Source organism: Crocuta crocuta, unplaced genomic scaffold, assembly GCF_008692635.1.
Source record: "Crocuta crocuta isolate KB4526 unplaced genomic scaffold, BGI_CrCroc_1.0 scaffold415, whole genome shotgun sequence".
Lineage (NCBI taxonomy): Eukaryota > Metazoa > Chordata > Mammalia > Carnivora > Hyaenidae > Crocuta > Crocuta crocuta.
This window is the reverse complement of record NW_027531525.1, coordinates 682,120-707,041: the sequence shown is the minus strand read 5'-3', so window position 1 is coordinate 707,041 and position 24,922 is coordinate 682,120. Positions and strand designations below refer to the sequence as shown.

The following is a 24,922-nucleotide window of genomic DNA, read 5'->3' as shown; positions in this document are numbered from 1 at the left end:
CGGGCTCCTCAACCGGCTGGAGTTCCCAGCGCGCCCCGCGCGGCTCCTGGCGGGAAAGCGACGCGGGCATCACACGGCTGTGGTTGCGCCTCCGCCGGCGGCCGTTGAAGGAAGGCGCCTGCGCGTCGGGCAGAGCGCGCGCCGCCCCGTGCCAGGCTTCCCAGCGGCTGGCGCACTCTCGGACCTGACGTAATGTACTTGTTAGTTTGTCTTCTCTCCTGTTTGTGTGTGTCTTCTGTGTTTCCATCCTTTTTTCTATCGCCTCCCAACTGCTTTTAGGATTCTTAAAGTCTTAATGGTGATGGTGGGGGGGGGGAGCGGCGGAAACGTCCGCCTGCTTATTTCTCATAAGGCGCCCTTGAGATGAGGTCCCCCGGCCCGTCTGGGCTTCGTCAGGCTCGATGACCGTAAACCGTCTCTTCTGAGACCTCTTCCAGTTGAATTGTCCGATTAAGAACGGGGCCGCTGGAACTAAAACATTAAACTTCCACGAAAATACCAGTTGTAATTGAGAAATGAGCCTCAGCCACAATGTGGAATGGTTTCCGTTGCCCGGTTGGGGCGGTTCCGCGGAGTCGGACGGTATGTTTTTCTCTCCAGAGCCATGGCTGAAGTTCAGTGAAGGAACGTTCTTCCATTCGGTCGTTCTGAAACTGTCAATGTAAAACAAACCTTAACGATTAAAGAGTTTGGCAGGGCCCGTTTTCCATACCTAATATCCACCTAACTGTGCAGGGCAGTCAGTACTTGAACACTGTGATTGGTTTATTTATGTATAATTTATTTACACGAAATTAATCACAATTTCTTTTTATTCACGTCAAGTTCTCTCTGCCATCACATGGAGCTGACTAGAATATTTGGGATATAAATAAGATCTGAAGTTAAAGCTTGTGTTTAGTTGGGGCGCCTGGGTGGCTCAGTCTCGGTTAGGCAACCGGCGTTGGCTCGGGTCATGATCTCAGGGTCAGTGGGTTCGAGCCCTGCATCCGGCTCTGCCCAGAGCCTGTTTCATATTCTCTCTCTCTCTCTCTCTCTCTATTTTCTCACCCTCCCCTGCTCCCTCTCACTCACTCTCAAAAACAAATCAACATTTTTTAAATTGAAATAAATAAATAAATAAAGCTTGTGCTTGTGTCCCAAGGTTGAATTAAGAAAAAGACTTTATCAGAAGATGGCCACTGCACAATTACAGAGGACTTCCATGGTACGATTTCTTGTATTTAAAAATACTTTAATGTGGCTAATTTTATTGTTTCTTGAAGCCTCAAGCTGTTTTTATATTTGACCGTTAGAGTCAACTGTTTGGGGGTTTAATGGGATCAGGAAACTCCATGTTTTAAGACAGGAAGATATTTGCTAAACTACTTAGAGCCCATGGAGGAACCTGTTGGATGTTTGATGCATTGCATTACGTCTCTGGTTCGCGTCCAGTTTATAACAGGTGTTAATGAAATCTGTTGCTTTGATGAAATTCTCATTCATAGCCGTCCCGTCTAAGGAAGTGTCCATGCCTCCCAAAGATAAAATTCGCATCTTTGCACTGTTCCTGTGTTACAATTTCCTGCTCAAGTCTAGTCAGTAACTAAAGAGAGAAGCGCTGTCGTCTGTCAGGGGTTATGCCCTTACAGACTGTTAACCTGCAAGGGGATCTTAAGAGGATTTTTAAGCCCTTTTTGCATTTCCCTTTAGGCTGCTCCCCTGAAAATCACCTTCGCATCTCAGAAACCACCCTGACTTTCTGGGCATTCTTAACCACTATGGTTAGAAATTCTTTGGGGAGGGAGCATGCTGATGCAAATGTAGATCTACCTGAAGTTTAGGAAGATGTTATTCTTTATAAATTTAAATAAAATGTTTTAATTTCCCTTTAGAGTGCATTGGTGTTTCCCAGTAAGATATCAACAGAGCAGCAGTCTTTAGTGTTAGTGAAGAGGCTCCTAGCAGTGTCAGTATCCTGCATCACCTATTTGAGAGGAATATTTCCAGAATGTGCTTATGGAACAAGATATCTAGATGGTAATGTTTGTTTTTTGTTTCTTTCAACTTCTTTCCTGTTGATGTTTAAACTTTCTTCAAACGTGGCGTCTTTGTTTTGGCTTGCTTTAAGACTGCGTACATTTTTGCCGAGAGGTCTTTTTTAATAATAGCTTTATTGAGATGAAAATCACATACCTGACAAGAATTCACTCACTTCAAGTGCACAGGTGAATGATTTCTCGTATATTCAAGTTGGTGTGCAACCATTCCCACAGCTAATTTTAGAACGTTTCATCACCCCAGAAGGAAATTCCATACGCACTCTAAGTCCCTCTCCTGTTTCCCCCACCTCCCCAGTGCTAGGATTCCACCAATCTGCTTTCTGTCTCTATGGATTTGCCTTTTCTGGACACTCCCTATAAATGGAATCTTCCAATATGTGGTCCTTTGTGACCAGCTTCTTTCACTTACGTTTACAAGATTCATCCATATGGTAACAGGAATCAGTACTTCATTCTCTTTTATGGTTAACTAATATTCTACTATATAGCTATATCACATTTTATTTATCTATTTCATCAGTTGATGAATGTTTGTTCCAGTTGTTTACACTTTTTTAGCTATTATAAATAATGCCACATTAATGTACACGTTTTTGTGTGGACTGTGGTTTTTAAAAAGTATATTCAATACCTTTGGAAGCACTTAATCATAAAATTCTTCCGTAGTTTCTCAAGATTAATTTCACCTGACATTACTCTCATAATGATGAAGTAGGTAGGTAAAAACATTATTTATAGCTTTGTATAGTAGTAGTATATGTTCTGTGTTCATTTTGGAAGTAAAAAGAATACAGCCTATTTATACTGCAGTAATAATTCATTACCCAGCACATAATATGTCCCTAAATTTTGTGTGCCCACTATATGCTGGGGAATATGTTCAGCACTATATGGATTATAGCTTGTTAATTCATATTACAGGCCTGTGAGTTAGATATTATCCCTATTTTTCAGATAAGAAACCCAAGACAGACAGAGATCTTAGTCCTTTCCATTGTATCACCTGTTGCTTCCTTGCAGGTCTCTCTCTCTCACAGCCAGTTAACTTCTTGGCCTTTTACAAGAATTTAATTGGGATACAGGCCCATGCAAATACTCTTGGATAATGATGGCGTGAGGGGATTATATCTAACTTTAAGTATTTTATAGCTTTTAAAAATTAAATTTTTTCTACCCATCAACATGTATCCTAATCATTTTGATATATTATAATAAGGATAATTTTATAAGGATCATTTTATAATAAGGATAAAAAGATTATTTGTTTCCATAAAACCTTTCTTCTTTTAAATTATATTAATACCAGGGGCGCCTGGGTGGCTTAGTCGGTTAAGCGTCCGACTTTCGCTTAGGTCATGATCTCGCGGTTCATGGGTTCGAGCCCCGCATCGGGCTCTGTGCTGACTGCCAGCTCAGAGCCTGGAGCCTGTTTCTGTCTGTGACTCCCTCTCTCTCTGACCCTCCCCTGCTCACGCTGTCTCTCTCTCTCTCTCCCTCTCTCCTAGAAATAAATAAAACATTAAAAAAATTATATTAATACCAATCATCTGGAAATTCATTGCCATTTAATAATATATCTCTAATACACAGCGGATGGAAAAAAATCTTCACTTAAATTTCTAGCTGCTTGGGACACCTGGGTGTCTCAGTTGGTTAAGCATCTGACTCTTGATCTCAGCTCAAGTCTTGATCTCAGAGTTGTGAGTTCAGGCCCTTTGTTGGCCTCCGCACTGGGCATAAAGCCTACTTAAAAAATAAAATAAAATTTCTAGTTGATTACTAATCTTAAGTAGTTCTATCATTTTTTGTTTAGATCTTTGTGTCAAAATTCTGAGAGAAGATAAAAACTGTCCAGGATCTACACAGTTAGTAAAGTGGTGAGTAAAAGATTACCTAATGATATAAAATTATTTTTCTCTTAAATCACATTTTTTTGTCCCTTGAATACCTTTCATTGTTTAACCCAATTTTAGTCATTCCCCTTTTAACATTAGATACCATTTTTGTAGGTCTTTGGATCTTTGCATTAAAATTTTTCTTTTATTTTAAAGAAATTAAAATTCTGGCACAGTAGGTAGAGCATTTGACTTTCATCTCGCAGTTGTAAGTTTGAGTCATATATTAGGTGTAGAGATGACTTTAAAAAAATAAAATCTTAGGGGTACCTGGGTGGCTCAGTTGATTGGGCGTCTGATTCTTGGCTTCTGCTCAGGTCATGATCTCATGGTTCGTGAATTCTAGCTCCGCGTCAGGTTCTGTGCTGACAGCATGGGAGCTACTTGGAATTCTCTCTCTCCCTCTCTTCACCTTTCTCTCTCTCTCTCTCTCTCTCTGTCTCCTCCTCCCTCCCTCTCTCTGCCTCTCTTCACCTCTCTCTCTCTCTCACACACACGGTAGATAAATAAACTTAAAAAATAAAATCTTTTTTAAAAGGGAGCTTTTTTTCTTTTTTTTAAGTAAGCTCCTTGCCAAATGTGGGGCTTGAACTCACAACCCTGAGGTCAAGAGTTAGATGCTCCCTGAACTGAACCAGCCAGGCACCCCAAGGAGGGCGCTTTAATAAAATTTTGTAGTAGTTAGTAATGAGATAATATGGAGACTTATAGAATTATTTTCTGGAAATTCATTCAGTCTAAAAATGAATATTTCATTATTTTTTAGGATGCTAGGATGCTATGATGCTTTACAAAAAAAATACGTAAGTGAATATCTCGTTATCTTTTTTTCTAAAGCTTATACTCTGTAAATGTAACAGCAGTTGCCGCAAAGTAAAATGTTAATTTAAACTAATTCAGGCATTGGCCAGGCCAAATTACTGAAAAGTTTGAACATTTGAATATTTTAAAGACTAATATTCAACTCAATTTAAAGCCAATAGAATTAATAGTTAACAAATTTTGCCAAGCTAGCCTTAGTTGTTAACACTTGGTTGTATTAAGAACACTTATTAACTTGCAAAAACTTAAAGAATTAAAAGGTCTTTTAAAATAGTTTATTAGTTTCATGTGCCTTCTACGATTTTGTTTATACTAATAATTTAATAAATTGTTTCTTCATGAGAGTTCAAAAATAAATGTCTATGTAGTCTAGGTTAAATTGTCACAAATTATAAATAAGTGAAATTTCAATTAATAAGGGTTTACTATAGATTGTAAGCCTTTTTCTATACTTATGTTTATATCAACATATATAAAGTCCCGCTCTAAACAAAATTGTAAAAAAGATGAAATTTTATCCATGGTCACTAACCTCCCTCATTAAGGCATCAAGTATTTAATACTCATTAAATATTGAGTGCCTGCTATGTGCTAGACACATATTCTAGGTAGGAGCTGGGTGAGCTAACAGTGGTTAGCCAAACAAGAGAGTGCCTTCTACAGTGGGAAAACAGTAAATAAAACAAGTAAATCAGGTAATTTCCAATTGTGCTAAATGCCAATTAAATACTTAGAAAAAGTGTGTTGCAGATGGGGAGGTGGGGTAACTTTAGACGGGATAGGAGCTTCTCTGAGTAAAGCTGAGACTTGATTGAGAAGAAACCAGCCACACCTTGACTTTGGGAGAGAATATTCCTGTCAGAAGAGCAAATACAAAGAGTTGAGGGAAGTTTAGAGAGTTCAAGGAACAAAAAGAAAGCGAGTGTGAAAGGAATGCAGTGAGCAGTGGGGGAGGAGGAATGGTTTAGAGGAGCCTGGAGAGGCGGGCAGGGCCTGTAGTTCAGGACTATGTTGGTGAGGAGTTTGAATTTTATTTTAGGTACTCAAAAGTAGAAATGTGACATCATTTGATTTGTATTTTTAAATTAAAAATCACTGTGGCTGCTTTTAAGACAGTATCNTAAGATTGGAATCAAGGAAAGCATTGCTTAGTCCATTAATGCAGTACTGGTGAAAAATCACTGTGGCTTAGTTAGACCAGGAGGCAGGGAGGGAAAGAAATGAAAAGATTCAGGATATGTTTGGCAGTAGACTGATTGGACTGTTGATGGACTGGTTGTGGAGTATAAGGAAAAGACCCAAATCAAGGATGACTCTTAGATTTTTGTCAGATTACATTAGTGGGTGATTTCCCGTGATTCTCTATTCCTATGGTGTCCAAAGCCTCTTCCCTTTGTTAAATGAAGAGTCCTGAACCTTACTTTTCTCTTTTCAAAATCAGTTCTTATGTTGGCAAGGTTTAATGTGTTATTTCACAATATATACTTTCCTTGTAACTGGCAGAAATACCCATGTTTGCTTAAGTTATGAAACTTGAGTTTCAATCTTTAATAAGTCAATGAGAAATAGGTATTTGGGGGCACCTGGATGGCTCAGTCTGTTAAGCGTTGGACTCTTGATTTCAGCTCAAGTCATGATCTCACGGTTGTGAGATTGAGCCACACATCAGGCTCAGGTCTAGGTATGGAACCTGCTTAAGACTTTCTCTCTCTCTCTCTCTCTCTCTCTCTCTCTCTCTCTCTCTGCCTCTCTGCTCCTCCCCCAGGTTGTGTGTGGATGGATCCCTCAAAAATTTTTTAAAAAATAGGTATTTGGGGGAATAGAGAAAGATATGTAATGTGTTGCTTTATATACATATTTTCTGTAAGATTATTTCTTACTAGGAATAAATGTTGAAATAAGAAAGAATAAGAAATAAGAAAGAATTCTTATGATCCATCATGAAAAAATATTTTATGGAGTAAAAGTAAGATTTTTGTTCTTTGTTATATTTCAGCTAAGGATGGTTGTTCTAGCTGTAAGTATTTTTAAATTGTACGTTCTTAAGATGTCAAATTTGGCCTTGCTTATTTAAATAACACTAAAACCATCAATTGATTATATTACTTTATTCAAGTAAATCTATTCAGTGGGAAAAAAGTAACAAACTAATATTTGGGGAGGTTATTTTGTATTTTGTTTGGCTGAATCCATGTAATCATTTAAATATCCAGTTTAGTTCTCCTTGACTACTTAGCCTTATATAACTCAATTATAAATTATTTTTAAATAGGTATACACCAATCCAGAAGACCCTCAGGTAGGTGTGCTTAGGTTAATAAAGAGACATAGTATCTCTAAAATCTAAAAATAACAAAATTATAGTAATATCCTGTGCTTTTACTTGTACTTTAATCAATACACTTTCACATATATTTTCACATTTGAACCTCGTAAAGGCTTTTTTAAGGTAAGACAAGGCTTGTATTGTTACCTTTAAACAGATTAATACACTTACTACCAGAGAGACTGTGTGACTGATCCTAGGCCACTAAGCCAAAGCCATTAGAAATAACCTAAATCTCCTGATTTCTGCTTCTATATAATATTCTTTTTATAGAATTTTGAAAGGGGTTGACTTTGACAAAAATAAGATATTTATCCTTGCACTTTGGATATTCGTCCCAATTCAGTCACATCCACCTGTTCATCTGACTATGAAAGAAGGTATTACAAGAAATGACAGGGAAAACCAAACAAGAAACAAAGGGGAAAGATATATGGACTGCCTACTGTTATTAGGCTCTGTTCTTTGGAGCTTTATATGGATTATCTCATTTATTCATCATAACCTTCATGGGGTAATTACCATTATCATCTTCACTTTATCGATAAGGAAACCTAGATACTAGGTTTCTTGCTAAAGGTCACAGTGGCAGAACAAGAATTTGGACCTAAGAAGGCCAGTTCATGATCCTGGTGCTTAACTATGACACTGTCGCTGTTATAGTGTTTCATTCAGTCATGGAGAAGCAGCTGTTTTTAAAAAGAAAGAGTGGGGGCGCCTGGGTGGCTTAGTCGGTTAAGTGTCTGACTTTTGCTTGGGTCATGATCTCGCGGTTTGTGGGTTCGAGCCCCGTGTCGGGCTCTGTGCTGACTGCCAGCTAACAGCCTGGAGCCTCTTTCAGTCTGTGTCTCCCCTTCTCTCCGACCCTCCCCTGTTCACGCTGTCTCTCTCTCTCTCTCCTAGAAATAAATAAAACATTAAAAAAAAAAAAGAAAGAAAGAGTGGATCTCCATTCCTATGTGAGCTCTGAAATATAAAGAAAGCAATAAAAAACAGCTTCAAGAGGGCTGGCAGTGTCTTTTCTTTGATACTCATGCCTGTAGTTAATGCTTAACATATGTCCATGGTGACAAAAATCTTACAGGCAAATGCTGTGAATTAGTTGATTGTTCGGAAGCTAACTGTTCAGAAAATATTCATTTAGTTTCAGGTGTTTTCTACAGTTGAATATTTTTTTCTTTCTGTAAAAGAGAAATCTTGTTGATTCACTAATATTTATTGAATGTTTTGTGAGCTAGGCACTTTATAAAATGCTCTGCATAAATTATCTTATTTGTTAAATATTCATAAGCACCAATGAGATAGGTACTACTTTCAACCCCTTTTATTAGCTGAGGAAACTGAAACTTAGAAGGCTTAAATGACTTGCTTTTAGTTATGGTATAACAAGGATTTAAGCCCTGTGTTCAAGCCATTCTGCTAGAATAAGAGATAATGCTGCCCCTCTTACCTGCTTGCTAAGGAGTTCCTTTCTCTCATATATGAGATAGATAGATAGATAGATAATATATAGATCGACCAGATGTTCATTGGAATTAGTAGGGGAATGAACATCTCTCCAAGACTGATGCACCAAATCCCAAACTAAGGGAATTATTAGGATTTAAAGGTTTCAGTGGACCAATAAGGATTAACATGGCAGAAAAATTATTAAATCAGCAATCAGAGTCATACAAAAACTGTATGTAGCTACTTGGCTGCCTGTACTATAAATCAGATACATAACTGCAATGTTTTCTGTTTAAGACAATTTCAGAATGTTACCAATTTAAGTTCAAGTACACTAATAATGGACCAATCATGGACTTCATAAGGTATGGGTTTATAGTTTTCTTTTTGTATTACAGATTACCACTTATTCATATTAATACTATATTGCTAAACTGCAGGATTAATTCTAAATATCTCAAACACCCCCAATTAACCATCAAGGAGTGGCTGTAAAAACATCCTTCGAGTAGCTACAAGCCCAGATTCTGTGGCTACTTATAATTGTGAAACAGAGCCAAATGGTAGGAAAGCTATTGTATGCTTCAGTGATTAGAAATGTAATTAAAATTCATCTCTTGTTTCCTTTAAATACCTTATATAAAATGCATATTAAATACAATTATTAGTTTATAATGTTATTAATAATGATACTGATTATATTACATTTTTAATAATAGTGACATTAAAACATTTTATGGTAACTTTCAACTTAGAAACTTAATGCTATAATAGGAATAAGAATCTCAAATAGTAAAATATGAAGTTATTAGAAGCCATAGATGTCATAAAAGAAATTAACATGTGATTCTCTTGTAGTAAAAACCAAAACAATGATTCCAGCATGTCATCTGCTGATACCAAGAAAGCAAGTATTCTTCTCATCCGCAAGATTTATATTCTAATGCAAAATCTGGGACCTTTACCTAATGATGTTTGTTTGACCATGAAACTTTTTTACTATGACGAAGGTACTATTTGTAATACATCCTCTTGGTACTTGTTTTAGTATTGAAACAATTGGTTTCCATTCTAAATGACCTAAATTGTAATCTGTTTTTTGAAATGATAAAATTGTCATTAAATATCAGTATTTGAAAACGATAGATGAGAAAGAATAGACTTTCAAATGTACATAAGCTTCTCCAGTGACATGAACACATCCATACAAGGTACAAGCTCGCTCATAATTAAAGAAATAAAACAGTGAGCTGCTCCTTTTCTCTTACCAGAGAAGTAAAACATGTAAACCATTTCTTGGCAAGGGTATGGGGGAAAGTAGGCAGTTTTATACATTCTTGAGGGAATGTATATAGGTGCAAGATTTTTAGAGGACATTTTGGCAGTATCAATTTTTTAGATATGCATTCTCTTTAACCCAGAAACTCTATAGTTAGAAAAATATTTTGGGAATATACTTAACAGAAACATGCAAGGTTATATACTTGTAGGAATACCATGCAAGCTATTATAAAGAATGTGCTGGGGCACCTGGGTGGCTCAGTCAGTTAAGCATGTGACTCTTGGTTTTGGCTCAGGTCATGATCTCACGTGAGTTCGAGCCCCACATTGGGCTCTGTGCTGACAGCATGGGGCCTGCTTGGAATTCTCTCTTTCCCTCTCTCTCTCTGTCCCTTCTCCACTGACACTGTCTCTGTCTCAAAATAAGTAATAAGCTTAAAAAAAAAGAATGTGCTGATTAAGTTAATTTATCCAAGAAATAATCCAAATGGATTAAAAAGAAAGGTTAAAAATAGCTATGTATAGAACAGTATGATCTTATTTGTGTTTTCTTAAGGAAATACATATATATGAAATACATGTTTTCTATGCATAATATCTTCTAGAAGAACATAAAACAACAATGGTAATAACAACTAACGTTTATTGAATACTTACAGTGTGCCAGTTCTAGTCTCAGTATTTTATATACTTTAACTCATCTAATACCCACAATGACCCTAGGGGAAGGTATTATTAATTTCCCCATTTCACAGATAAGAAACCAAATCAAGGATTATAAATAATTAATTCAAAGTCATACAGCCAGTCAAGAGAAGAAAAAAAAAGGTTGCCTTTCTATACTATTTGAAATGTCTTCAATCTTTATGTATTATTATTATTATATTATGTTCTCTTCAATTTCATGAACTTCATACTTTATACTTTTTGCAGTTACACCCCCAGATTACCAGCCTCCTGGTTTTAAGGATGGTGATTGTGAAGGAGTGATATTTGAAGGGGAGCCTATGTACTTAAATGTGGGAGAAGTTCCAACACCTTTTCACACTTTCAAAGTAAAAGTGACTACTGAAAAAGAACGAATGGAAAATATTGATTCAGCTATTTTATCACCAAAACAATTAAAAACACCACTTCGGAAAATTCTCATGGACAAAGATGATCTAGAAGATGAACAGGAGCATTATTTAAGTGTCAGTACATTTTAAAGAGTTCTAAAGTACCATAGTACCAAATGTTTGACTCAATACTAAAGACTAATAACTTCCCATTAATATTTGTATAAATTTGTATTCTAATCATAAACTCAAGGTTGGTATGGACCATAAATAAGGTATATAGGCTTTTCATTTTAAAACTTTTTATCTTGGTGCAAACATTATTCTCAGAAATTTAAAGCACAGCTATTCTGGGGTGCCTGGGTGGCTCAATCAGTTAAGCATCCAACTTCAGCTCAGCTCATGATCTCACACCTCATGAGTTCAAGCCCCACTTTGGGCTCTGTGCTAACAGCTCAGAGCCTGGAGCCTGCTTTAGGTTCTGTGTCTGCCCCTCCCCCACTCATGTTCTGTCTCTCCTTCAAAAATAAACGTTTAAAAAAAAAAAAAGGCACAACTATGCTGAATGAAGTCCTGGAGGCCCAGCCACTCACCACCTCAACTACCCTCATAGTGGACTCTGAGGAAACCCCTTGGTCTGGAGCATAATTTGGAATCCACTAAAATACTCCAGTCCCCCAACTAATGTTAGAATCCTTCCTATTACACCCTTACTAGATGCTCATTTAAACCTGTGCTTGAATTCCTTTGGGGCCTGTCCTAAAGCAGGCTGGAAGTTCCTGGAAGGCAGGAAAGGTGTCATTCATCTTTGTACTCGTCCAGTGCCTACCAGGACTTAGGTTTACTACGTTCATTGTAAGTTTTGGCTGAATAGAATATAAAAAAGTCTTCTTTTTATTGTTCTCTTACTCCCAGATAATCTTTCGCATCAACATGATTGTTTTTTAATGTAACCTTTGTTGTTTTGTCTTATCTCACTTTATCCAAATTATGACCTCAGTACTTATATATAGAGACTGACTTTTGTGATTTAGACTCTGCCACATCCTTACAAATAGAACATTCAGTTTTCAAACAATTTAGTCAAAGACGACGTCTTCTCAAAACCTAAATCCCAGTCTTGCTTTATAAACAAATAATGCTTGGATTTATGTAGCATTCTTTAAAATATTTAAAGCTCTTTGACATATGTCACACACACAAAATTTAAAGTAGACAGTAAGCTTGTTGCTATTTCTACCATGACTGCTCTTATTCTGCACTAACTTCCTGAAGAGGGTTGGGCCATAGTCAGAGTGTATACTAACACATGTATAGAAATTCCAGAGATAATAGAAATGGTAGTTGTGTGAACATGTCTAATTCAGTGCCCTCTGAAAATAGTAAGAACTAAGGATTCTTACAGCCATTATGTATTTTTGAGAAAGTTGTTTATTTCTCCTTAAACCAACCCTACAAAATGAAGTAGTAGTTTTTACGTTGTCTGGGTAAATGTAGTACCTTGCTATAGTAATTATAGGACTTTATTTCTAGCAAGCGTAAGGTAGTTGTAGTGTTATGCTATATTTAACCTTCGTAAAACAAATTTGTTCATAAATACTTCTGCCCAATTGTTTGAATTTCTTTTCGAAATGTGTCTACTTTTTTTCTTTCTGTAATTATGTAGGATGATTTTGACATCGAAACTAAAATGGAAAAGCAGAAAAAAAACCCTGGATCTTCTGAACTTGGAGGTAAGAAGTTAATGAAAGTGTAGACTAATGCACTTCTAATTCAATTTTATACCACTTTAACTCTTTTTTTTTTTATTAAACAGAACCAAGTTTAGTTTGTGAGGAAGATGAAATTATGAGGTCTAAGGAAAGTCGAGATCTTTCAATTTCTCATTCTCAGGTATAAATTTGATAATTCATCTCACTTTTAACTTTTTTTTCCCAAAAGACTTGCTTATATAGTTATTTAGTTATTTTTCAGATTTTGTTATTGTATTCAAGGTCTTTTAGAAAAAAATTAGGTCTCAAGAATGCTTTTTAATGAAATTTGAAAAGTACATGTTGAAAAGTTTTGAATTTTTGTGGGTTTGTTTAGTAGTAAACCTAATATCTGTTCATAGAATCTCAGAATTTCATCTAGACAGAATCTTAAGCAATTATTCTATCACCTTTTGTGCTTACAAATGGAGTCTATGATACATTTTTGTTGCCTTGAGAAGACGTGTTTAATTTTGTTTTTCATAGACAGTAAAATCTTGATACAACATTTAGATAAAAAGAACTTGAAAATAATGGGACTGATTATTGTCCATCTTCCTCTGCACATCTTTCTCCATTGAGGGTGAGCTAAAGTTCTCATCTTCTGGAAGAGTAGTGTAGTACCTAATGATGGTTTGGGACTTTTTCAGTTCGGTGAATGATCAATTGTATACAGTGTCAGTTTCACTATCTTTACTTTTACACTTTTTGTGACAGTAAGAACCACTCAAAATTATTGGTTTTCTTTAACATAATACCCTAGATTTTATGTTACTGCATTTTAGAGCCCCAGTATTGTGTTATAGTTTTGGTTACATTATATGATTTTGTATAATTATTTTCTTTTCTAGGTTGAACAGTTAGTCAGTAAAACATCTGAACTTGAGGTATCTGAAAGCAAAACAAGAAGTGGAAAAATCTTTCAGAATAAAATGGTAAGTATATCTTTATACTTGTTTTCCATTCTAACCTTGTAATTTTCCCCCAATGAGTTTATTTTGCTTCTTAATGCTTTCTTTATTGGAACAGTATTTAGTGAGTGCCCATTAGGAGTCAGGTACTTTATTAGGTGCTGGAGATAAAACATGAATAACACATTTTCCCCATACTTAGCTAAAAGTTTGGTCATTGGAGGTCAACAGTGATATCGGGCCATTGTAGCAGTCTGAGTAGGCTACGTGGAGGCACAAATGAGAGAATGGTTAATTTGACTGAAAGTACATGAAAGAGAGAATTCAGGAAAGGCTTTGGGAAATGGGACACTATCATCCAGCCTCCCAAGGAGATTTCCTAGAATGCCAAAATATTCTCATGTTCTAGCTTGTAAATGTATTGTCTTGTTAATAAGACATTAAAAATGAATGTATATATTTTGCATAAAAGGAATCTCATGTGTTTTTTTTTGTTTTTTTTTTTTTAATTTTTTTTTAATGTTTTTTATTTATTTCTAGGAAAGAGAGAGAGAGACAGCGTGAGCAGGGGAGGGTCAGAGAGAGAGGGAGTCACAGACTCTGAAACAGGCTCCAGGCTCTGAGCTGGCAGTCAGCACAGAGCCCGTCGCGGGGCTCGAACCCACGAACCGCGAGATCATGACCTAAGCGAAAGTCGGACGCTTAACCGACTAAGCCACCCAGGCGCCCCAGGAATCTCATGTTTTTAAGGAAAAAGTCCACTGCTTTATTTTAGTTTTCTATTTTTACTAAATGGAAATTTATATTTTATGTTAGAGCTTTAAGTTACTCAAAGGTTCAGAGGTGAAGAAAAACCATTCTATAAAATATTATATCCAAACTCAGGAAACAAATAGCACACTCTAGCAGGATCCTGGCATTGCTTCCCAACGCCTCAGTCGGTGCCATCATGTTGGTAGCTTGAAAGTGGACACGATGAGAGTATTCACATTATGGAAATCTGCAAATGCCTCAACTCAGGACTCGTTACTCCTAGAGAAGTGGTTGCTAAACACTTACCAGCACACCACTGATTGTGGTGCCATTTTTAGGTGTCCTTTTTTCAACATTTTTTTATAGTTTTATTTATTTTTTTTTAGTAATCTCTTCCTCCAACTTGGGGCTCGAACTCATGACCCCAAAACCAAGAGTCACGTGCTCTTCCAACTGAGCCAGTTAAGTGCCCCCTTTTCCACATTCTCAGTAGGAAGTTAAAACTGGCAGAAGGCAGCATTCAAACCAACATGCTGATGAAAGCAAAAGATAAAAAGTTTCAAAAGTTAGTACCACTAGCAACAAAATCATCTTCTAAGCAGCTTTTACTTAGGATGAGTATCCTTTACTAGGATATAGGGAGAAAAGCAAGAATTAAAAAAAAATTATTAGGCAGGATTTCTTTGTAATGTGACATTAAGACACTTTGGGAACATAAATTCACTTCTAAAATTGCCCATGTTGGGGCACCTGGGTGACTCAGTCAGTTTAACCATCCAACTCTGGTTCAGGTCATGATCTCGCAGTTTGTGAGTTTGAGCCCCGCGTCAGGCTCGGAGTCGAGAGCCTGCTTCAGATTCTGTGTCTCCCTCTCTCTCTCCGTCCCTACCTCCCTTGTGCTCTGTCTCTCTCTCAAAAATAAGTAAATATTTTTAAAAATAAGAAATAAAATTGTCCATATTTTTGTATATGAACTCTGCCAAGTATTGCTGATTTTGAGAATTATGACTGAATTGCTGTTAGAAAAGGGCAAAAAATGAAAATATTTAATAGTATATACACTAAAGAAGTTAGATTGAAAAGTACATTTCCCGCATCAGAAAATATGCATGTCTGGGCGCCTGGGTAGCTCAGTCAGTTGGGCATCCGTCTTCGGCTCAGGTCATGATCTTGTGGTCCATGAGTTCGAGCCCCACATTGGACTCTGTGCTGACAGCTCAGAGCCTGGAGCCTGCTTCTGATTCTGTGTGTCCTGCTCTCTCTCTGCCCCTCTACCGCTCATGCTCTGTCTCTCAAAAATGAATAAACGTTAAAAAAATTTTTTTAAATAGAAGAAGCATGTCTTTTTAGAGAATAGTAATATAACAGCTAACAATTTGTCATCATCCAATATTCATTTTAAAAACTGCATAGAGGGGCGCCTGGGTGGCTCAGTCGGTTTAGCATCCGACTTCAGCTCAGGTCATGGTCTCACTGTCTGTGAGTTTGAGCCCCGTGTCGGGCTCTATGCTGACAGCTCAGAGCCTGGAGCCTGATTCAGATTCTGTGTCTCCCTCTGTCTCTGACCCTCCCCTGTTCATGCTGTCTCTATCTCTCTCTCAAAAATAAACAAAACATTTAAAAAATAACAATAAATAAACATGTCTTTAAAAAAAAAAAAACTTCATAGATGGGGTGCCTCGGTGGCTCAGTCAGTTGCGCATCGACTTTTTTTTTTTTAAATGTTTATTTATTTTTCAGAGACAGAATGCAAGAGGGGAAGGGGCAGAGAGAGAGGGAGACACAGAATGTTAAGCAGGCTCCAGGCTCTGGTCTCCAACCCACAAAATGTGAGATCATGTCCTGGGCCAAAGTCGGACGCTTAATTGACTGAGCCCCCCAGCTGTCCTGAGCATTGGCTCTTGGATGTTGGCTTGGGTTGTGATCCCAGGGTGACAAAACAGAGCCCGCTTAGGATTCTGTCTTTCCCCCTGCCCCTCTCCCCAGCTCACACACTCTCTTTCTCTCTCTTAAATAAAAATCAAAATAAAAACTGCATAGGGGCTCCTGAGTGGCTCAGTTGGTTAAGCATCTGACTTCGGCTCAGGTCATGATCTCACAGTTTGTGGGTTCGAGCCCCCCGTCCAGCTCTGTGCTGAGAGCTAGCTCAGAGCCTGGAGCCTGCTTCACATTCTGTATCTCCCTCTCTCTCTGACCCTCCCCTGCTCACGCTGTCTCTCTCTCTCAGAAATAAATAAAACATTAAAAAAATTGCATAGATAGCATTATTTACAATTGCCAAGGGTGGAAAAAAATTAAATATCCATCAACAGACAAATGGATAAACAAAATGTAGTATATCCAGTCAAGGGACTATTATTCAGCCATAAAAAGGAATGAGGTACCTATATATGCTTCAACCTGGATAAACCTTGAGAACATGCTAAATGAAAGACACTAGTCATAAAAGTCCATATATTATATGATTCTACTCATATGAAAGTCCAGAGTAGGGATTTCTATAGAGACAGAAAGTCTTAGAGCTAGTGGGAGAAGGGGGGAGGAGGGAATAGGGAAGTGATTGCTGTATTCTACATTGAAAGAACCCAGGTATCTTAGTCGGAAATAGGTACACTATGTATAATTTTAAAAGGAAAGAAGAGAAGGAAGGAAAGAAGAAACAAAACAACCTCAGGGTTTCTTTTTGGAGTGATGAAAGTATTCTAAAATTGACTGCAGTGATGGTTGCACAACTCTGAATAGAATTACAATTATTGAACTGTATGCCTTTTAATTTAGATGAACTATATGGTATCTGAATTATATCTCAATTATATCTCAGGAAAGCTTTTTTAAAAAACTGCATATAGTTGCCTGTTGTTTTTCAAGTGTTGGTTATTCTTTGAGAAGTAACCAAATGGTGATTATTCTATCTTTGTGGAGGCTAATGGAAATCAACCAGTAAAATCTTCTAAAGAAAATCAGAAGAGAAATCAACTGATATCTGGGAAAACAGTAAGTTTTATGATAACTTGTTGAATTTTATGATAACAAGTTGAATAAAAGGACAGTTATCCGACTATCATTACTATAGATTAAATTTTAAATGCTAAATATGATAATATCCCTGAATATTACCTCGGAATACTGATATCAAAATCTTGTTTATAAAAAATTTGTTCTAAAAAAATGAGGTGATTTTAAAATAAATGTGCTATGGTTTATTAATTTTTTCCATGTAAATATTTACTGATTTCATCAATGATTTGAAGTAGTTGGAGAATCTATAAAATAAATAATAGTCATTGTGTCCAGAAAAATATGAGTATTTAGGCCATTTTATTTATGGAGAGCTAAAATTGGGCCACAAATTTGATCTGAGCTTCCTAGAGATCAAAAATGAAGTAGAAATAAGATAAATTACCAAATCAACTAAAAATATAGCATCTCCCCTCAGTACCTTAGGGGAAAGAAAACTTTTCCTGACCTAAATTTTTCAACAGTTGTTTCATATTTGGGACCTTATTGTACCTAATCAGATCATATATTTGTCATTTCTGAGATAAATATTTGTCTTTTCAACTAGAACTTTTAGTATTATTAGGTTAAAATTAGACAGCTGAATATATAAGACTGCTTTAAAAGGAGTAATCTCAAAAATATAGTTAATAGTATTTTTAATTTATATATCTTTAGAAGAGAATGAAATAACCTGACACTTCATTAATATATTAAGTTGCCTGATTTTTCCCAATGATTTTGATTTTTTTTTCAAACTCATTCAATCTGTATCACTAGTGAGTTGTATATTTTGTTTTGTTCTGTTTGTTTTTCTCAGAAAAATCAAAGTTGAGTAACTCAGGGAATACTTTTAGGAATTTCCCTAATTTGTCCTATTCATTCAAGAGTATGCATTGAATGTCTAATATCTATCAGGCACTGCTAAGTACCAAGAACACAAAAAGAAAACATGATTTAAATCTTACGTGGTGCCAAGGTAGAATTTCTCTATCTGCAGCTCATTTTTAAATCTTTTTCCCTCTTATTGCCCCAAAATATTTTGAGGACATGATTTTTCTGACTTCGCCAACAGCCCTAATGAAGGCCTTACATTTTACAAGTATGTACTTTCAGCAGCCATCAGAAGGTATAAATATATCAGTAATAAAATTTACCCTACTTTTTAAAAAAATTTATTTTTAAAAGATCTTTACACCCAGTGTGGGACTCGAACTCACAATCCCAAGATCAAGAGCTGCATACTCCTTGGACTGAGCCAGCCAGGTGCCCCAAATTTACCCTTCTTTTAAAGAACTCAGACATCCTTTCTTAGTAGGAAATAGTTACACTACTACATATACTTTTAAAAAGAAAGAAGGCAAGGAAGGAACAAACAAACCTCAGAAACGTGAAAAAAAAGAAAATTAAAGACATGTACTCTGGAAAGTATCCTTAGTAGCTGTTTTCTTTTGACAGGTCCCTCATCACTTTGATACTTCTGGTCAAGAGCCAGTGCCAAAAAGAAGAAAGTTTAGTGAACCAAAGGAACATATATGAAAATTAATTCTTCTGCATGTTTGCAACGTTCTCAACATTTAAACTAAAGGACACTGTATTACTATTTTAATGAGTATTTGCCCTACCTGTGAAAACTTATAGGTAGTCTTAAGCAGCTAGTACACTAAACTGAATTTTTAGGTGACTATCATATTATCTGAGACAATCCAAGAGAACTTTTGAATCAAACCAAAAGTACCAATGTCATAATTGATTTTGTTCATTATCTGTTCAATATTGATCTACCATTTTGATGGATACTGCCTTTAAGTGTATATTAACTTCTAAGTCAGTTTTAAAAGCAAATAATGTTTATTTTGTTATTAAATTTTGATAGGAATTTACTTTTTACTTATGTTAAAACTGTACCACTTAACTGGCTGTTTGTCACTGTGTCATTAAAACCATATTCTTCAGTACTTTGAGTCCTGAATAGAGTGTATTAACCGGGTAATATATAACGTACCATTAAAAATTGGTTATTTTTTTAACTTGAAGATGAAAATGAGGACTGATTTTTAAGGTCTGACATTTTGGGCAGCATAAATAAAATATTGTTCAGCATCTAGACTCTTTCATGGCTTCTAATTTTTATTTAGCAGAAAATGTTTAGGCACTAATTTTGTGATAATTTTGGTAGATGATACTTTGCAAGAGTTGAGCACACTTCCCAGAAGCTCCAAGTGGTAGTATGAAAGATACCGAGCTTTTAGTGAGGACCCTGGGACCTGGCTGCAGCTTTGGCCATTTCCTTTGCCTTAGAAAAGGAAGACTTAAAACTTGGTCTATTTGCTTCTTGCAGTTTTTAGCAGCCATATTATAAAACATACATTACCCATGGGTTTGCCAGTAACAAGCGCTAACAGAGAAGGTTGGGGTGTAAACCCCGGCTGACACGTACCTATCCTGTTTCATGTAAACCACATAAACGTACACAAACTGACCCAGATCAGGTGTTTCTGGAACAGGGAAGTTAGGGACAAGCTAATTGTCAAAAACAACCAATTTTAAAATGTTTATTTTTGCTTTTTTGGATCCCAACACCTCACCGAATTGTCCTAGAGTACACTGCTACAGTCAACACACCTGCTACAGAGATTGACCAGCAAAAACCTTTGTTGATTGGCAGCTGGTGCCAGCTCACTGAACGCTTTGATTGGACGATTTAATGGGGGTGGGGATCGCAGCTCCCTTGCCTCTCTTCTACCAAGGTTACTTCATTGGATTGACCAGCTGTCAGGTTGACCCAAACCTGCCTCCTTTTGGTGGTGTTTGTCGGGATCGCAACACAATAGCCCGAGGAGAGCCTCCCCTCGTAAGCTCCGATTGGCTGGGCTCAACCTTGGCGGTTTCTGATTGGTCCAATGAAGAAACACCAAGGTAGGTTGCCTAGCGATTCTGAGGAAGCTGATGTGTTATTCCTTCCCTGCATCGAAGGATCAGGAAGTTTGTGCTCTCTGCGTGGCTGAGAAGTTTTTCTACCTACTAGGACGGGGGGGAAGAAGGGGAACAGGTGTCCCCCTAAAATAGAGCGCAAGCTGCAGCCTGCGTCGGGCCGTAACCCAGGAGTAACGTCAGGTAAGCAACGGAAGATACACATTTCCTAACGTCCAAAAACAGCCTCCAGATTTTTTATTTTATGGGGAGAAGGAGGGTCTTATTTACTTAGTTTTGGGCCACTTTTTTTTCTTTCTTTTTTTTTTTTTTTTTTTTTTTTTTTTTTTTGCAAATCGGGTTTTTATCTTGTAAATGTATGGGGGTGTTAGTTCCTCAAAATTCTCCTTAATTTTTTTTTCCTCTGAAGACTTAAAAGTTTCTTGGATTGGGTTAGGAAATAAACCCTATTCACAGTGTCAGATGGGGTTAATGCCTGTAAGCATTTATTTTATGTTTTACTTTTTCCTCTTTCACTCTTTCTTCTTCCCGCCTCCCACCAAGACTTATATTTGAAATATAGCCTTGTATAAAGAACCTCTTGTAAGTCACTTCACTTGTATTTCTATTAAAAATGTTCACATGCATTTCTGAGTATTCGTTTTAATCAGTATATATTTATTGAGCAGTTACAACGTTAAAAGACATTGTGCTAGTTGCTATGGAGACTATAAAAACCCAAGAAGACAATATCCCTGCCCTCAAGAAGTTTACAGTTGAGAGACAGCCATACCAAAAGAAAGACTATAATAAATACTGTAAAGGATGTAAGTATAAATAAAGTTCTGTGAAAGTACAGCTGAGAGAGAGACCAATTCTGGCCATGGGACATACATGGGTAATGGAGAAGGAGATTCACTTAAGGCTTTACCTGGATCCTCAATAGGCCTCTGGAGAATGGGTAGAATCTAGAGAGGAAGGGAAAAGGGAGAGAACACCAACATGTGCAAAAAGCAGGGGGCACGTTTAAGAAATGGTTTGTTAACCATAATTGAGAGTACCGTAGTGGGAAGTATCGCCATTACGATATTGGGAATGGGATCCAGTCACAGAGGCTCATGAAGGCATTCTTTCCCTCTTGAAAAAGATATTCTTTTAAATGATTGTGGATTAAAAATATTTATTGTGTATCATGTTAAACACCGATGTTTAGATCTATTTAAAATGAAGTACGCCAATTTTAAACTTTATCACAGATGATTTAGCCCGGTTTCTCTTGCCTGTAGATTTTTAAAACACCTGTAGTGTATGATACAAAAGCGCACGTACTTTGATTTGTTTGTAATTGAGAAAGAATTTGTTAATCTTGTAATATTCTCTTGCTGGTACTTTTTGCTGGCGGCTGTTTGTGTATTTACAAGATGGCTAGCTAGGGGTAGAGAGGAAAGTTTTCTGGCTGCATGGAATTACTACACCTGATCTTCCGAGCGTTATTCTGTAGCTGTGATTTCCAAAGTGAGTGCATGAAGTGAGTTATTAAGGTATGGGAAGAAAATATGAGAATATGTCTTTCTATTTAGTTTTTCTCATTTTTTTACTTTCTCTTTTGTGTATTATAATGTGCCGTTGAATGCTTATACAGATTACATATAAATTAGTATATGCATTTTGGGCCTCACAGTGTTTATCCTGTCCTCTATTATTGAACTTGGGGAGGATCCAGTTTGCAAAAGAGAAATTACAATGATGGATATGTACTTCTGGGTTATAGATAATGCATATAAAATCATCAGACTTAAAAGATAATCATTGCTACCAGTCTTTAAAATTCCTGATTTCATTTTTCTGTCAGTGCCTTCTGTGTACTTTGGAAAAGATACTGCGTTGACCTAATTTTTCTGGTCATTGTTCCTTTAAGTTTATATGTATTTCACATTTGTATACATTTGTAGTATGTTTATATGAATATGTATTTGTTTACAGAAGCACACATATAGATATTTTTTCGTCACCCCCTCCAGAAACAAGGGAGAATGACCACCCTAACTCACCGGGCCCGTCGCACCGAAGTAGGCAAGAACTCCGAAAAGAAGGTGGAAAGTGAGGAAGACACTCATCAAGACAAGAGTCCAGACAATGACTCTGGTGACTCTAAAGATATTCGCCTCACCCTTATGGAAGAAGTATTGCTCCTGGGACTAAAAGATAAAGAGGTAATGCGGTTGGGTTTGCTAGCCTGACTCAAAGACTCTTGAATGTCAGAATGTTTTTAGGAAGTACTCTGATAGAATATTTTCATTAATTCTAAGGTAGCCTTAGAATTGTGCTCTAGCCACCTGAGGGATGGAGAGTTTGGGGAGGATAAAATCCCGAAGTATAATTACTTGAAATGTAATTTAATTACAAAATTACTCCAAAATTTTAGAAGATACAAGAGAGAATCTAACTCAGTGTAAACTGTTTGTGCTTGTAGTTCCCCAGTGAGATTGAAGGTGAAGGTGAAATAACTTCCTATTAAACTAAGCATGCCCCCACAGTGAAGTCGTCTTGAGCTGTGGGGAGGAAAATCTTTTAAACGACAAGACAAGGAACATGGGTGATTAGCTGTTTTACAGAAATACACAGTGGCTAGGTTTCTTACCATACAGTTGAAATAACTTTCTAATTCTATTCTGTGGCCCTTAAGAAGCTAAATATCAACAACTGATAAGGAATATTTTGATTTTAGAAAGTTTTTTAAATTAATTGCAGTTTTCTCTTTCTACACTTTCCCTTATGAATAGAACATTTTATGATAGAATTAGTCTTGCAATAGCAAGTCTTGTGGCACGTATTTGTGGCATATATGTGTTGGCTTTCCTGCTAGTGGTATACATTATCTTTCGTTTGTAATTTAACTTCTTTTTTTTCTTGAAAGAGAGAGAATGGGGGCACCTGGGTGGCTCAGTCGGTTAAGCGTCTGACTTCAGCTCAGGTCATGATCACACAGTTCGTGGGTCGGGCTCTGTGCTGACAGCTCAGAGCCTGGAGCCTGCTTCAGATTCTGTATCTCCTTCTCTCTCTGACCCTCCCCTGGCTCACGCTGCCTGCCTCTCTCTCTCTCTCTCTCTCTTTCTCTCTCTCTCTCAGAAATAAATAAAAAAACATTAAAAAAAATTTTTTTTAATGAAAGAGAATGGAGAAGGGGCAAAGGGAGAGAGAAAATCCCAAGCAGGCTCCATGCCCAGCACAGAGCCTGATACAGGGCTCAATCTCACCACCGTGAGATCATTGACCTGAGCTAAAATCAAGAGTCAGATGCTTAACCAACTGATCCACCCAGGTGCCTCTGTAATTTAACTTTTTACTGTGTTTCAGTTTCTTCCCTCATAAAGAGGTTATGAAGAAATACAACTGTAATATTTTAAGCAATCTACTTCCTTTCCAAGAAAGTCTTAAGTAAATATAAAATAATAAAGGCACGTTTATAATTGGCTTATATTTTGAAACTTAGCAAGTTAAAATGTTACTTTACATTAAAAAATACTAAATTTGGGGGTGCATGGGTGGCTCAATTGGTTAAGTGTCTGCCTTTGGTTCAGGTCATGATCTCACAGTTCGAGTTCAAACCCCACATCAGGCTCTCTGCTGTCAGCACAGAGCCTGCTTCAGATCCTCTGTCTCCCTCTCTCTCTGCTCCTGCCCTGCTCCTTCTCTCTCTCTCTCTCTCCCTCTCTCTCAAAAATAAATAAACTTTAAAAAAAATACTAAATTTGGCTTTGATAATTGTCCTTAGCTAGTAATAAATTGGCTACATACATCTAATAACATCTGTTCTTTTCTGCACGGATTCCTCAATTTGGGATTACTTTATTTTGTTTTGTTTTTTTCCTGAAGTTTTTATTTATTTATTTTGAGAGCATGCAAGTGGGGGAGGGACAGAGAGAGGAAGAGAGAGAAAATTCCCTGCTCTGCACTGTGGGTCTCAAATCCACAAACCGTATGATCATGACACGGGCCAAAGATGGACCTTTAACTGTCCGAGCCACCCAGCTGCCCCCATTTTATTTTCTTTACCACTTTTCCTTTCTGTTTTTTGTCCCGTCAAATTACCACCTTGAACAAAACTTACAAGATCTATTACAGCTTGTGTATTGTTAAAACTAATATTAGGGGCGCCTGGGTGGCTTAGTTGGTTAAGCGACCGACTTTCGCTTGGGTCATGATCTCGCGGTTCGTGGGTTCGAGCCCCGCGTCGGGCTCTGTGCTGACTGCCAGCTCCGAGCCTGGAGCCTGTTTCAGTCTGTGACTCCCTCTCTCTCTGACCCTCCCCTGCTCACGCTGTCTCTCTCTCTCTCTCTCCTAGAAATAAATAAAACATTTAAAAAAAAATAAAAAAAAAAACTAATATTAGAGACATACACATATGTACTTGACCGAGACATGGATATATCAGAAAATCTTACCCACGAGTATATTTTCCTGTTTGTTGAGAAAGTTGATGAAGCTCTAGTTGTATAAAAATCAAACAAATGAAAACACAAACTGACTCCCCAAGAGGTTAGGAGAGTAGGTCTGAAGATTAGGCAGTGTCAATACTGTTTTGAGATGTTTACACAGCACCCAGGAAACGTTCACTGACTGTAGAAGGAGCATATTAGAACTAAAAAGCCATTCGGTTGTTTTACTTTTGAGTAGAAATGATTAATTTTCTGCTGACCTTAGCTACTAGAATTTTTGTTTCT

The 24,922-nt window shown here is 37.0% G+C and overlaps 2 protein-coding genes across 11 annotated transcripts in view; both read left to right on the top strand.

Moving 5' to 3' along the window:
• Positions 1 to 105: 105 nt before the first annotated feature.
• HORMAD1 (HORMA domain containing 1) lies at positions 106 to 19,381 on the top strand. 6 transcript variants are annotated; one of them, XM_077772621.1, is made up of 15 exons: positions 106 to 194; positions 1,145 to 1,207; positions 1,875 to 2,019; positions 3,856 to 3,919; positions 4,704 to 4,740; positions 6,756 to 6,776; positions 7,032 to 7,058; positions 8,832 to 8,899; positions 9,393 to 9,544; positions 10,749 to 11,008; positions 12,540 to 12,606; positions 12,690 to 12,766; positions 13,476 to 13,559; positions 17,211 to 17,282; positions 18,744 to 19,381. In XM_077772621.1, exons 2-15 carry the CDS (start codon positions 1,175 to 1,177, stop codon positions 18,822 to 18,824), a joined length of 1,188 nt encoding a protein of 395 aa, XP_077628747.1. In that variant the 5' UTR covers positions 106 to 194; positions 1,145 to 1,174; the 3' UTR covers positions 18,825 to 19,381. The 6 variants fall into 6 exon arrangements, with proteins under 6 accessions (XP_077628747.1, XP_077628748.1, XP_077628750.1 ...); XM_077772622.1 differs by having other exon boundaries at positions 115 to 200; XM_077772624.1 differs by having other exon boundaries at positions 131 to 189.
• An 841-nt stretch (positions 19,382 to 20,222) lies between these two features.
• Positions 20,223 to 24,922, top strand: part of GOLPH3L (golgi phosphoprotein 3 like) — a 41,358-nt gene continuing 36,658 nt past the window's right edge. For 3 of the 5 annotated variants that reach the window (XM_077772589.1, XM_077772591.1, XM_077772590.1), the window contains exons 1-2: positions 20,223 to 20,402; positions 22,220 to 22,411. In XM_077772589.1, the coding sequence (XP_077628715.1) occupies positions 22,232 to 22,411 (180 nt within the window). In that variant the 5' untranslated portion in view covers positions 20,223 to 20,402; positions 22,220 to 22,231. Of the gene's footprint in view, positions 20,403 to 20,887; positions 21,026 to 22,219; positions 22,412 to 24,922 lie in introns of all 5 variants that reach the window. The other 2 variants (XM_077772588.1, XM_077772587.1) reach the window with 2 other exon arrangements.

Bases quoted from the DNA above. Each gene is read 5' to 3' on its own strand.
- HORMAD1 (XM_077772619.1), top strand. From the start codon at position 532: ATGTGGAATGGTTTCCGTTGCCCGGTTGGGGCGGTTCCGCGGAGTCGG. The intron at 8,900-9,392 runs GTATGGGTTTAT...ATTCTCTTGTAG, and splicing joins CCAATCATGGACTTCATAAG to TAAAAACCAAAACAATGATT. The intron at 13,560-17,210 runs GTAAGTATATCT...ATCTTTGTGGAG, and splicing joins AAATCTTTCAGAATAAAATG to GCTAATGGAAATCAACCAGT.